This window comes from Xenopus laevis, chromosome 5L (assembly GCF_017654675.1).
Source record: "Xenopus laevis strain J_2021 chromosome 5L, Xenopus_laevis_v10.1, whole genome shotgun sequence".
NCBI lineage: Eukaryota > Metazoa > Chordata > Amphibia > Anura > Pipidae > Xenopus > Xenopus laevis.
The window spans coordinates 56,002,369-56,016,889 of record NC_054379.1 but is presented as its reverse complement, the minus strand read 5'-3'; the positions used below and the strand labels follow the sequence as shown (position 1 = coordinate 56,016,889).

The following is a 14,521-nucleotide window of genomic DNA, read 5'->3' as shown; positions in this document are numbered from 1 at the left end:
GCAATAGATAAGCTTTCCTGATTATTTTACTGAGAACATAATATAAAATAAGAGTAATTTTTGATGAATGACTTCCCAGAGAATTCTTTTTTATGTAGCCCAAGTTAGGGTTTCCAAATATCTAAAAATACATTTGCCTACCAATGAATTTATAATTAGCCACTCATTTATGCACTGGGAGATCACACAGACTTGCACCCCTGCAAAGTATGGACCACATCTAATCACTGAAACCAGGACCTCTATAATAGTAGAAAGAGCCTACAAAATGGTAGAAAGGGTGGAATTACAGGAAATGGAATGGCCACATTGAAGCAGGAGTTTCACTATTTTGAGCTAGATGAGAAAGGCATATCTTGGCACTCTGCTGTGATATACAAATAATGCCGCGGCACCAATTTGGATTTGTGAAATAGTGCCCTGGGGATAAGAGACTGATGTACAAAAATTTAAAGAAAAAAAATGAGACAATTAAAATGTATTTGCAAACAACCAATTACCCACCTGGACACTTTAATGTGGGATTTTATTATTAAAAGGTACATTTGTTATAATTTTTTTCACTCTTGATTTCAACTGGCATTATATGTAAATTTGTTTTATTTCACATTATTGTATTTGCTATGTAACAGTGTTAATGCAGCCTTTTTTGTTAACCCTATTTAGTGTTTACAGGAAAAATGTATGCACATACAAAATGCATATACTGTATATATGTTTGTTGGGATGCATATAAATTCTAGCACACAATAAATACTATGATTTTATATTAAGATCTCAAAAATGAATTTATGCTACATTTATGTGCAATTTCCAGTCCAGTTTAAGGTACTGTATGGCTGTATTTAATTTGTCAGAATGGCAAAATCTTGAAAAATGTTTTACTATAAAATCCAAATTTTTGTGGAATTTTATACCCAGGGATAGAAAAAGTCTGAGTTTGAAAATCCGGCATCTCAGACCTGCCGAGGTTGTATATAAGTCACTGGGAGAGGTCCCTATCCTATTTGTAAGTTTCTGTAGTCTGTGCTAGATTTAGCCCAAAAATCCAACTATTTAGGACTTTTTGAGCAAAAAAAACAAACAATTCAGGCTTTTCAGGTAAAAACCTGAAAAAATCGCACAATTTGGGAAAAACGATTTTATTGCGTTTTCCCCGATTAAATTGTGCTTTTTTTTTTTTAATAATAAATACATTGAAATTGTGGATTCTAGTTTGGTCAGACCTTTTTATTTTAAAATATCAGAAAAATTCGGATTTTGATAAATGACCCCCTCAGTGTTACATATATGAAGTGGCTTATTATGCTAGAAAGCATATTACACTGCACAGCTGCAAGACAGTCACAGCTGAATTGGTAGTTCTTTTCCATGATAAACAGCTATTAAGCAGTCAGAGCAAACCCTCATTAAAACCTCTGACATCACCCTTAGGGCAACTGAATACAGAACAGCAATTGCCGAATCGCATATGAAAATTATAGTTTTATTGTCTGTTCAACTGAAGACTTCACTCTGACTCCTATTTCAGTCAGCTCGGCTATAAAGAAGCTATTCTTTCTAGGTACAAAAAAGCACAGTACACCGTTGTAATGTAAGAAACAGGCACTGTTTATGTATTCAATATCCTTGTTCACAAAAGTACTAAGAGTGAAATGACCCATAAGTTCCTATTTTAGGGTAGGGACACACTGGGTGATTTGGGGAGTTTTAGTCGCCTGGCGACTAATCGCCGCGACTTTTCTCCCCGAATGCCTCCCCTCGCTCTGCGCCTGGCTAAAATGAAAAATCGCCTGCGCTAATCACACGCGGCGATTCGTTTTCCGAAATCGCCCGAAGTTGCCTCACGAGGAAACTTCAGGCGACTTCGGAAAACGAATCGCCGTGTGTGATTAGCGCAGGCGATTTTTCATTTTAGCCAGGCGCAGAGCGAGGGGAGGCATTCGGGGAGAAAAGTCGCGGCGATTAGTCGCCAGGCGACTAAAACTCCCCAAATCGCCCAGTGTGTCCCTACCCTTAGCAGCTGTGAAAAAATAAAGTCATAAATAAGAAAATAAATTGGTCACAAACAGGAATGCAATTTAAGAAGAAGAACGATATTTGGTTTTATTCCATCCTTAGTTCAGCAGGCAAGATTCATAGGTGGGAACCATGTATTTTATATTGATGAAAGCATCTTCTCCACCATGGCGCTCGAAGGCTTCCAGTGTCTCCTGAATTAGGTCACCAATGTTTTCACGCTTTTGCTGGCTGTAGTCGATTCCATCTCCTGAATTAACTGCAGAGAGAAAAGGCAAAAGGTCTGTTATTTTGCAACAACTCTAAACTTTGACATGAACCAAAATGTTTTTATGGTACAATTGCTACTGCTTCATTCAGAACTCCTATTTTTTGTAAGATTAAAATGCCCAGCTTGTACTACAGCAGTTTCATATAGTGATATGTCAGCTCTCTATGTGAGTGCCCTTATTTTGTGCAAATATCACTTACTTTGTGACACATGGTGTAAAATAAAGTGTCAAACGTATCCCAGAGTTACAAAACTAGGTAATACTATTTTTAAAATACAAATCATGTTTTGCTGTATTCTAAAATTTAAGGGTCGATTTACTAAAATTCGTATTTCTATTTTTTTCACTAATTTTTATTTTTCTATCTTTTTATTTTGTGTTTTTTTAATTTCTCTAAAACCCTAAACATTTTATTAAGTGTAATAACCAGGGCCGGATTTACATAACAGGAGCCCCTAGGCCCACTGCCGTTCATTGCCCCTTCACCTCCTATTCCTTTGGGTACATGCACAAATTTTCAGCATCAGGTTCAGACAACTGAGGATTGGTGTACAGGGAATTTAAAAATTATTGTATCTCCTGTGAATCCCCAGTGCGTCTGAATCACTGTGGGTGTGATTGGGTGGCATGCCGCCCCCCCTAAAATTCTGCTGCCCTATGCCTGGGCCTACGTGGCCTTTCCACAAATCCAGGCCTCGTAATAACCACAAAAAACTTCTCCAAGTAGAGCCTTTTGAGGTCCTATAGAAGTCAATGGGAGCTGAACTGGTCATATTGGACCTTTTTTTAACCATTTAGACTTTTAGAGGTTTCTGATTTGTTTCGCACGCAATTGTCTAAGATACTTGAAATTTCAGAGGTTTTAGATATAGTTGAATTTTTAGCACATCATTCAGCATTTTTTTAGTCCATACATTTTATAATTGTATCTTAAATTAATTTCATTGTATTTTGAGCCCTCCAGCAACAAAAACGCACAATAAACAAATTCTTACAGCTATTTTGCAGAAAGCAGGGCAAGCTCATCTAACTTTGCACTGTCTTGAATATTTCCGAGTCATTTTAATTATTTAAAGTGCTTTTACAAACATCAATGTGACCTACAGCCATAGAGGACAACACACAATCAGTGCAATACTATACTATACTGAGCTATGAAAGGCCAGTGGCAGCTCCAGTATGATACATTTATTTTTAAAGGTAATATCTCTTTTATTGACATGTTCCAGGGTTTTTTAGTGTTATGTTTAAAAGCTTTCTGGCAATGAACAAATGTGCAAAGACTAAGGCTAAAGGCTTAATCCTTTATTTTTACTTACAAGCGTTGGATGCTTATTCTCCCCAAGCTGCTGCAGCAGTGACATTGGGTTTGGACAGGTCAAATACCTAATAGAATTGTGTAATCTTTGCTTTTGAGGTACTGGGGTCTGCATTCTTTACATTGCCCCAAGTTCTATGCTGCAGCTAACAGAAGACATCTTTCTGGCCATCAGCGCTGTAAGCTGTTCTTTTTTGCACATACCATTACTGCCAGGAAACGTTATCACGTTATACTGACACAATCTGGAACATGTCAGTATCACTTGTACTAGTTCCTACAACAGATGAATGGCCACAGATCAGGCCAAATCATACACTTTTTTGGTGTTTTTGTATTGTGATTCTTATGTGCTGTCTAAATACAGCATTAAAGTCTACAAAATTGCCATTCCGGGTCTATGGTTGGTCTACTGTCCGTCAGCAGTTAAACATTACAGTTCATCTAAAAAATATTGAGCATATGTCAAATTTTGTTGAGCATTCCTGCAATACCACCTCACAAGGCTCACAGAGTTGCTAATGCCTCACTAGAGGGCCATGCGCGCACCTTAATCCCCTTATTTGTTTTTGTCTACCAATGTCATATTTATTCCACATGGTAATATTAGTAAGTATAGTTTGGTAGTGCTTATACAATTATAAACATTAAAGGAAAATGTCTGAATTAGAATAACCTGTTTCAAATTATATATTTTTTACCTACATATCTGTGTTTCACAGTTCTATACAATCTAGAATCTGTAGAATAAAAAATGTATAGATATGAGTTAACACTGAAATTGTTTTGGTAGGCAAATCATTTAAAAATGCAAGTTGTGTGACATATATATCTAACATAATTGTTGTTAGTGCTACAAACATAAAGATGCCCACTGAATCAAATCTAACCTCACAATAAGAACCACAGGCTTCATGCAACTGATTTGTATGGTAGAACTGCTTTTTGGAAACCACTTGTAACACAGCAAATTGATATATGGCGCACGGAATGCAAACTCCTGGGAAAATGAGAACAGTGATATCATCGCTATTATTATTACTACTAGCCAATCTTTTTACAATGCTGGCAAATTCAAGCAGAGCTTAATGTGTCCCTGCCCCAGTGAAGTTTGTTTTATCAGGATATAATTAACTTGCCTGTATATTTTTTGCAGAGGGAGAAAACCAATCAAACAAGGGGAGGACATACAAACTCTTGGAGATTCACAATTCACAATTCAGTTCAGGACCCCAGTGCTACAAGGCATATGTGATAACCTCTGAGCCACTGTATTGACTTTCTATTTTTGACTATATTGACTTTGTCATGGCAATGTGGTATTTGTGGGAAGTGGGTGCTATTCTCAAATTGCACCAGAACACTATACTCTATATACAATACTTTCATAGGTTTATGTTATACCTTAGTACAGACTATAATAATAAGCACGTAGTTGTCACTGCTATGGAACGTACCATTTATTTTTTACTTGCCAAAACCTCAAGAGCATAATGCCATACCACAGACTGTTAGATAAAACACCCCCTAATTACTGCTTGCAATAGAACTAAAATACAAGAGCCCTTGGTCAGTCTGCCAGGGAGACAATGGCTACAACTCAAACTCAGTACGGTACGACTTCATAGAAAATGAATATAAGAACATGAGAATAAATTTACATTAATCTCTTAATGATTCTTCTTATTAAAAATAGATTGCATTGCATATTACTTTAAAAAATATTATCAGCACTTCATAAAGCCTTAAATTTTCTGAAAATGCCTGATATTTCCTTCTCACCAACGGCAGACAATTTCAACGCTACGATTCAACTAAAACAGCCAATTTTATGTTGAGGTCACCCGCCAAGTACAATGCTACTTATTTTATAAAGCAACTAAAATTACGGAAAAATCCAGCTATAAAAAAAATAAGAAGATGACTGCATTGAAAGAGAACACTACATCTCTGTGCTTGGCATAGCAAGATGGATGAATCAGACTGATTTGTTCCAAACACATAATGTTAAATATGCGATCATCATTTGTTTTGAAGCAAATTGAAACTGATATACTAGGTTTGCCACATATGTCCTTCAACGTTCAAATTTATATTGGCACACCAAACAGTGATAGCATTCTCAAATGCACAAATCTGGTATCCATGACATGCAAACATTGATTGTGGATGTAAATGCTTAAGGGGCTTCTCGTTGTGGCGGCATTAATCAATGAAACGGAAATTGCAGTGAGTATATTTGTCACAGTAGATTTCCAAATAAAACGTCTGAAATATTCAGCAAGCATTAAGGTTGCTGCATATTTTCTAACTGCAATCAGTGCCTTATTATTGGTAAAGTACTCCAAAATGGTTTTCCTTTACATTTCCTTGATGCTTTTGTTTGATTGCATTGGTGAAGCATAAAGACTTGCTTGAAGTACAGTCAAGCAGGACACCTTTAAACTAACAGCCTTTTGGGGCTAATGAAAAATCTTACACCTGAATAATTGGGGCTCATTTATCAACACTGGGCAAATTTGCCCATGGGCAGTTACCTATAGCAACCAATCAGTGATTAGCTTTTTGAAACCAGCTACAAGTGGAATAATGAATGCAGCAATCTGATTGGTTGCCATGGGTTACTGCCCACGGGCAAATTTGCCCAGTGTTGATAAATGAGCCCCATTGAGTTTTGAACATGCAGAGAAATTAACGTTTAAGTATAATCACATACATATATTATTTCTTATTAAGCCACACTAAAATAACAATGTCGGTATCTATCGCATAAAATATGCTGTTTACTGTTCTAGTGCATGGCTCGAAAATTTCCCAGCATGTCAGTCAATATATCCTGAATACCTTGAATTTTAACACTGCTCTACACACAACAAAGATAACAGTATATTCATCTTGGCTTAACCTCTGTGTCTGAAATTTGGGTAATTTATCCCAAAGTTTCCCAAAGAAAAAACCAAGGCATGAGCCCCTATCACATATAAAACATAAAATGGTTGTATTCCATGTTTCTTCTGTGTTTTACAACACTCCAAGCAAACATGTGGTCCAGACAATGTGGTACAGACAATGGGATTCTTCTCATCTTTGGATCCAAGTATGAACAAGAAACAATATATAGAGTTTCAGAGACACGTCATGACTGACATTAAAGGAACAGTTCAGTGTAAAAATAAAAACTGGGTAAATAGATAGGCTGTGCAAAATAAAATTTCTAATAGTGAATTTGCACCAATATGAGAATGCCTTTAGCTTAGGGGTGAAAGTGACATGGGGCAAATTCTACCACTACGCTAATTCACTAAAATGTAAAGTTTCGTCTGGGCAGCCGAACACTGGCGAAGTTTCACTAGCGTTAATTCGTCGGCGCGACCATTTCATAGCGATCTTTCACTAGCATTCATTTCTGCCTAGCGAAACTTTGTTAGTACACTGACACTTTTCAAATTGCATAGGTAAATATAGGTCATATGGATGTCTTTATTAGAGATGTTGGTGCAAATGCTTGAAATGGCCACTTGTTGCAATCAATGCAATCAAAAAAAAGCATCAAGGAAATGTAAAGGAAAAACATTTTGGAGTACTTTACCAATAATAAGGAACTGATTGTAGTTAGACAATATGCAACAACCTTAATGCTCGCTGAATATTTCAGACATTTTATTTGGAAATCTACTGTGACAAATATACTCACTGCAATTTCCGTTTCATTGATTAATGCCACCACAAAATTCACACTTTAGTGATTTTGCTGATTAATGATTGTTCGCCTTAGCAAAGATTATGCAGATGACAGGGTGCGAAACTGCTCTAACAACGGTCTCTTTCTCTAGCCAATTGTTCTCTACGCCTATTAGTAAATTTGCGATGTCCCTGTGGATGATATTTCTGCCAAATGTTCGCTAGCGGTGGCCACTTCGTCCTTTAGTAAATCTGCTCTATTGTTCCAAAGGCATGGCAGCAATTTTTAGCATATTTTGCTCTCCAGGAAAAAATATATAATGGATTAATCTATAATACAATTTTTAAAAAAAAATCAATTACATTTAGAGTAATGACAGATGTGACATTTTCCTACTGGTGGATATATGCCAGTGGCTACCCAATATGGCTTCCTTCTGCCATTCTCTTCAGTTGTACATATGGGATAAATATTGTCCTGAAAAAATTCAAGGGCAGTTTCATTTGCCCTGTCTGCCGCTATTCTAAGCTTTATATGTACTGTATAATGATTACTAAAAGATACTTGTGTGAAAATGTGCTTTCATTGTATTATAAAAAAAAAAAAAAAAAAAGCTGGTCATACACTGAGTGAACCGATTGCTTGATTTAGCCATGGATATGATTAGCCAAAACAGATTACAAAGAATAGTTGACTTTGCCTGGCATCTTCTAATAAAACAAAGTGTAAACATTCACACATATATCTACTGTATGTACTTGTTTCTGTAAATCTGTTTTAGAAGTGTTTTAAAATTTCTGTGGAAATTTTACTAAATGAACAGTGCATAACATATACAGCAGATAAATATTATTAGGTAGTAATAGAGTTAGAAGCATACAGTATATTACCATTGTTTTATTATTATTATTATTATTATTATTGTGCTACACCAGACGCTACTGCATCTTTGCATTTAAAAGTCACTGGTTTAAGCATGATTTAATCAATGCCAATATAAATGTATTGATTAATCGTATGTGATGAAAGAAGCAGGAGTGTATCAGAAGATAGTATTTCTACTAGCATACTAGCATATGTTTCAGGAAAACACAAATGCAAATACACAGAGGAATAAACATGCTAATCAAATAGCATGTTCTGCCTTAATACCAAATGTGGATATATGAAAGTTTGAATTTCATTAGGTTTTTCACAATGGTATACATTATGATCTGTCATCAATGAATTCATTGCTTGATGCTGCTGGACTACGGATGCTGTGTTGTGCCCATGTAAATTACCCTCAAAGGCATCTGAAACATACACTTATTTTAGTGTCTATTCTTCAGTCATAATGAACCACTCCTTTTATGGATCTTAGAGACTGAGAATATGAGAAAGTCAATACGCCTTTACAATGTGTTACAATGTTACTATATCTATGGAAGCCAAACAAAATCCTTTAAAAAATGTTAATTCTAGTGTACAAAGTACTTGTTCTTTGCATAGTTTCTTGCTTAGATGTTGCAGATGTTAGATATCTAGCCACACTTCTGGATGTAATAAACCAAATATAATTAAACAATGCAATATACTTATATGTTATATCACCTTGCAGAGATTTGCAGACTTTTTGCTATAACTGTAACTACTTCTCCAAGAAAACAAAAGCAATATCAACAAAATTCTGAATAAGAAAATGTAAAAATTATAATTGACAAGATTACAAAGCATTATCCTGATAATGATCCCCGGTGGATCAAAACATGTAGATTTACTGTATATATTTATAATATTTATTATAAAGTGACTTGCACCGGGATAGTGGCTTTAAAGGAGAACTAAACCCTAAAAATGAATATGTTTAAAAATGCCATATTTTATATAATTAACTTATTGCACCAGCGTAAAGTTTCAGCATCTCAATAGCAGCAATAATCCAAGACTTCAAACTTGTCACAGGGGGTCACTATCTTGGAAAATGTCTGCAACACTCACATGCTCATTGGGCTCTGAGCAGCTGTTGAGAAGCTAAGCTTAGGGGCCGTCACAAATTATCAAGCAGAAAATGAGGTTTGTCTGTAATATAAGCTGATGCTACAGGGATGATTATTAAATTCTGATGCCAATTGCACTGGTTCCTGTGCTGCCATGTAGTAATTATCTGTATTAATAACTAATCAGCCTTATATAGTGACATTTATATTCTATGTTGTGTACTGTATAATGTGAGTGGGGCCCTAAGCTCAGTAAGTGACAGCAGCATGGAGCATGTGCATTGAATCAGCAGAAAAGACGATGAGGAGCTACTGGGGCACATTTGGAGACACAGATCTTCCCTGCTAAAGGGCTGTGGTTGCCTTGGGCAGGTACAAAGAATCCTACTTCTTTAGTTAAGCTTTAGTTCTCTAAAATTGGCCATAGACACAAAGATTTTAATCGTATAAAATAATATCTCTGCTTGTATTGCCGATTTGACAATATCAGTAGAAGACTGACAACAGCTTTTGTAGGACCTAACTTTCGTACGATTGCTGTCATGGGCAGAACATTGGCTGATCTGTTCTTTTACTACTTTACTTGATCTGAATGGTTAGTGGCAGGTCTGGAGATGGCACCAAAGTGCATGGCAAAAAAATGGCAAAATGGCAAGTGTCGATATACATATATATTATATATAAATATGTTGTAAAAAATGGGTATATATAATTATTGTAATGGTAACTTTGGTCCCAGGCTATGTGTGCTATTTTGGAATTTTTCACCATGTGAATCTTTTTAAAGCTATTAGAAACTATTTTATGTTGTTGTTGAAATAACACACAGGTCTTTCTCAGCTCAATTAAGAAACAATTTCTAGGCTTCATTTCCACAAACACACATGCAAGAACACTAAAGAATGCAAATAATGCACCCCTTATTGTCCACATACTATCCTACTACATCTGGGACAATGGCTCCTGCAGTCTGTCTGGTCCACCTTAAAAAAATCCAGTGTAATACAGGACTCTGTAGCTTCTTGCTCCCATGGCCACTCCCTAGCTTTTACATCTGAATGACACGCAAGCTAGGGGGTGTCGAAGGGAACATCTACGTATTGCCCACAGCCCACTCTTCATGAATACAGTACTTCTATTTTTGCACTTTTCACCCTGTGTTGTGCTTTGTAAATTATCCCTGCAATGCATTGTTGACTAGGGATGAATTCATTTTTTACAGATATGTGTCGAAATTAACATTTTGACAAGTTATATTTGCGAATCTGCCTTTAAATTTCAATATGTATTTTGTTTTTTGTGTGCAGAAAAAAAAAACCTTTGCATATCTGCCTTTTGCTTTCAGTATGGGTTTTACAGTATATTGTTTTTGTGCAGAAAAAAAACTACCCATTAACTCCAATGCATTCAGTATGTGCAAAAATGAGAAGAAAATGGCAGGTCAGGAATAGAGATGTCGCGAACTGTTCGCCGGCGAACTTGTTCGCGCGAACATCGGGTGTTCGCGCTCGCCGGAAGTTCGCGAACGTCGCGCGACGTTCGCCATTTTGGGTTCGCCATTGTTGGCGCTTTTTTTTGCCCTCTCACCCCAGACCAGCAGGTACATGGCAGCCAATCAGGAAGCTCTCCCCTGGACCACTCCCCTTCCCTATAAAAACCGAAGCCCTGCAGCGTTTTTTCACTCTGCCTGTGTGTGCTGAAGAGATAGTGTAGGGAGAGAGCTGCTGCCTGTTAGTGATTTCAGGGACAGTTGAAAGTTTGCTGGCTAGTAATCGTTTTGATACTGCTCTGTTATTGGAGGGACAGAAGTCTGCAGGGGTTTGAGGGACATTTTAGCTTAGGTAGCTTTGCTGGCTAGTAATCTACCTTCTACTGCAGTGCTCTGTATGTAGCTGCAGTGGGCAGCTGTCCTGCTTCTGATCTCATCTGCTGACTGCTGCAATAACAGTAGTCCTTGTAAGGACTGCTTTTATTTATTTTTTTGTTGTTTTACTACTACTACTACTACTACTATAAGAGCCCAGTGCTATTAGTCTAGCAGTGTTGGGGAGTGGGACTGGTGTGCTAATCTGCTGCTCCTAGTAGTTCAGCAGCACCAACTTTAATTTTTTTTTTTTAATATTCATTTTTTTTTTATTTTACTTTTTTTTATTTTACTACCGCTGTAGTAGTGTATAAGTTGACCTTTTAGGCATTATTTGCCCTGTAGGCATTATTTGCACACTGTTTTCTTCAACCCGCCATCTAGCTGTGTGACCTTGTTCACATTCTGTCTAAATATCCATAATATTACCGTCTCCAGAAAAAACACCGGAGTGACTTTTTTCAAGCAGCCATAATATATTTTACGTAATCCGTATCCACCGCTGTAGTAGTGTATACGTTGACCTTGTAGGCATTATTTGCACACTGTTTTCTTCAACCCGCCATCTAGCTGTGTGAGCTTGTTCACATTTTGTCTAAATATTGATAATATTATCGTCTCTAGAAAAACCACTTGAGTTACTTTTTATCAAGCAGCATTCATATATTTTACGTAATCCGTATCCACCGCTGTAGTAGTGTATACGTTGACCTTGTAGGCATTATTTGCACAGTGTTTTCTTCAACCCGCCATCTAGCTGTGTGACCTTGTTCACATTCTGTCTAAATATCCATAATATTACCGTCTCCAGAAAAAACACCGGAGTGACTTTTTTCAAGCAGCCATAATATATTTTACGTAATCCGTATCCACCGCTGTAGTAGTGTATACGTTGACCTTGTAGGCATTATTTGCACACTGTTTTCTTCAACCCGCCATCTAGCTGTGTGAGCTTGTTCACATTTTGTCTAAATATTGATAATATTATCGTCTCTAGAAAAACCACTTGAGTTACTTTTTTTCAAGCAGCATTCATATATTTTACGTAATCCGTATCCACCGCTGTAGTAGTGTATACGTTGACCTTGTAGGCATTATTTGCACAGTGTTTTCTTCAACCCGCCATCTAGCTGTGTGACCTTGTTCACATTCTGTCTAAATATCCATAATATTACCGTCTCCAGAAAAAACACCGGAGTGACTTTTTTCAAGCAGCCATAATATATTTTACGTAATCCGTATCCACCGCTGTAGTAGTGTATACGTTGACCTTGTAGGCATTATTTGCACAGTGTTTTCTTCAACCCGCCATCTAGCTGTGTGACCTTGTTCACATTCTGTCTAAATATCCATAATATTACCGTCTCCAGAAAAAACACCGGAGTGACTTTTTTCAAGCAGCCATAATATATTTTACGTAATCCGTATCCACCGCTGTAGTAGTGTATACGTTGACCTTGTAGGCATTATTTGCACACTGTTTTCTTCAACCCGCCATCTAGCTGTGTGACCTTGTTCACATTCTGTCTAAATATCCATAATATTACCGTCTCCAGAAAAAACACCGGAGTGACTTTTTTCAAGCAGCCATAATATATTTTACGTAATCCGTATCCACCGCTGTAGTAGTGTATACGTTGACCTTGTAGGCATTATTTGCACACTGTTTTCTTCAACCCGCCATCTAGCTGTGTGAGCTTGTTCACATTTTGTCTAAATATTGATAATATTATCGTCTCTAGAAAAACCACTTGAGTTACTTTTTTTCAAGCAGCATTCATATATTTTACGTAATCCGTATCCACCGCTGTAGTAGTGTATACGTTGACCTTGTAGGCATTATTTGCACACTGTTTTCTTCAACCCGCCATCTAGCTGTGTGTATTATCGTTTCCAGAAAAACCAACTGAGTTATTGTTGTTGTTGTTGTTTTTTTAAAAATAATGCCAGGCAAAGGCAGGCCGCCACGCAGAGGCCGTGCTAGGGGCCGTGCTGCTATGCAATCCTGTGGCCCTAGCAAATTGCCCAGTTTTAAAAAGCCAATGACCCTGAACTCCCAAAATGCTGAAGAGGTAGTTGACTGGCTTACACAGCACACCCCATCCTCTACCGTTTCTAACTTTACCACAACATCCTCCTCATCCTCCACTGCTATGGCCACCCCACGTAACACTTCCTCCACCACCGGTGCCCCTTCTTCACTGGGGTCAGAGGAGTTATTTTCCCATGAGTTTCTTGAACTGAGTAATGCGCAACCATTATTGCCAGAAGAAGATGAAGGAGATGAGGACCTTACACCAGATTTAATTCTGGCAGAGAACACGATAGAGATGGACATAATGAGTGATGAGGAGGAGGTCCCCGCTGCTGCTTCCTTCTGTGATGTGTCAGAAGAAATTGATGCATCTGAGGAGAATGATGATGAGGAGATTGATGTTTTGTGGGTGCCTAGTAGAAGAGAGCAAGAGGAGGGTAGTTCAGATGGAGAGACGGAGAGTCAGAGAGGCAGTAGGAGAATAAGACTTAGAAGAAGCAGGGAGGACAGCCCGCAGGGATCAGTAGGGCAACAACATGTATCGGCACCTGTGTTCAGCCGGCCAACGCACCCGCCATTGCCGCCAATGCCGCCAACTTCTACTGTTACCGCCAGATCGCACACTTCCAAAAAGTCAGCAGTGTGGGATTTTTTTAATGTGTGTGCCTCTGACAAAAGCATTGTAATTTGCAATGAGTGCAGTCAGAAACTGAGCCTTGGTAAGCCCAACAGCCACATAGGTACAACTTCTATGCGAAGGCACATGAGCGGCAAGCACAAAGCACTTTGGAGCAACACCTCAAAGGCAACAGGCAAACTAAAAGCCACACTCCTTCTGGTCCAGCATCTTACTGCTCTACCTCTGCTCTCCTTGACCCGTCTGAACCACCCTCCACTCCGCCTTCCACCTTGACCACCTGTTCCCATTCCCAGTCATCTGCCACCAGCCAAGTTTCTGTGAAGGCCATGTTTGAGCGTTAGAAGCCAATGTCTGACTGTCACCCCCTTGCCCGGCGTCTGACAGCTGGCTTGTCTGCACTCTTAGCCCGCCAGCTTTTACCATACCAGCTGGTGGACTCTGAGGCCTTCCGCAAATTTGTAGCAATTGGGACACCGCAGTGGAAGGTACCCAGCCGCAATTTTTTTGCTAAAAAGGGAATACCACACCTGTACCAACATGTGCAGAGCCAAGTTACCGCATCTCTGTCACTTAGTGTTGGGCCAAAGGTCCATATGACTACTGACGCATGGTCCTCCAAGCATGGTCAGGGCAGGTATGTCACCTACACTGCCCACTGGGTGAACTTGGTAATGGCTGGGAAGCAGGGAATGGGTAGCTCAACAACAACAGT

At 38.2% G+C, this 14,521-nt stretch overlaps 1 protein-coding gene across 2 annotated transcripts in view; it reads right to left on the bottom strand.

Annotated features, from left to right (window-relative positions):
* Positions 1–1,969: 1,969 nt before the first annotated feature.
* Positions 1,970–14,521, bottom strand: part of pacrg.L (parkin co-regulated L homeolog) — a 344,840-nt gene continuing 332,288 nt past the window's right edge. For both annotated transcript variants that reach the window (XM_041562781.1, XM_018263100.2), the window contains one exon: positions 1,970–2,278. In XM_041562781.1, coding sequence (XP_041418715.1) covers positions 2,118–2,278 — 161 coding nt within the window. In that variant the 3' untranslated portion in view covers positions 1,970–2,117. The remainder of the gene's footprint in view (positions 2,279–14,521) is intronic.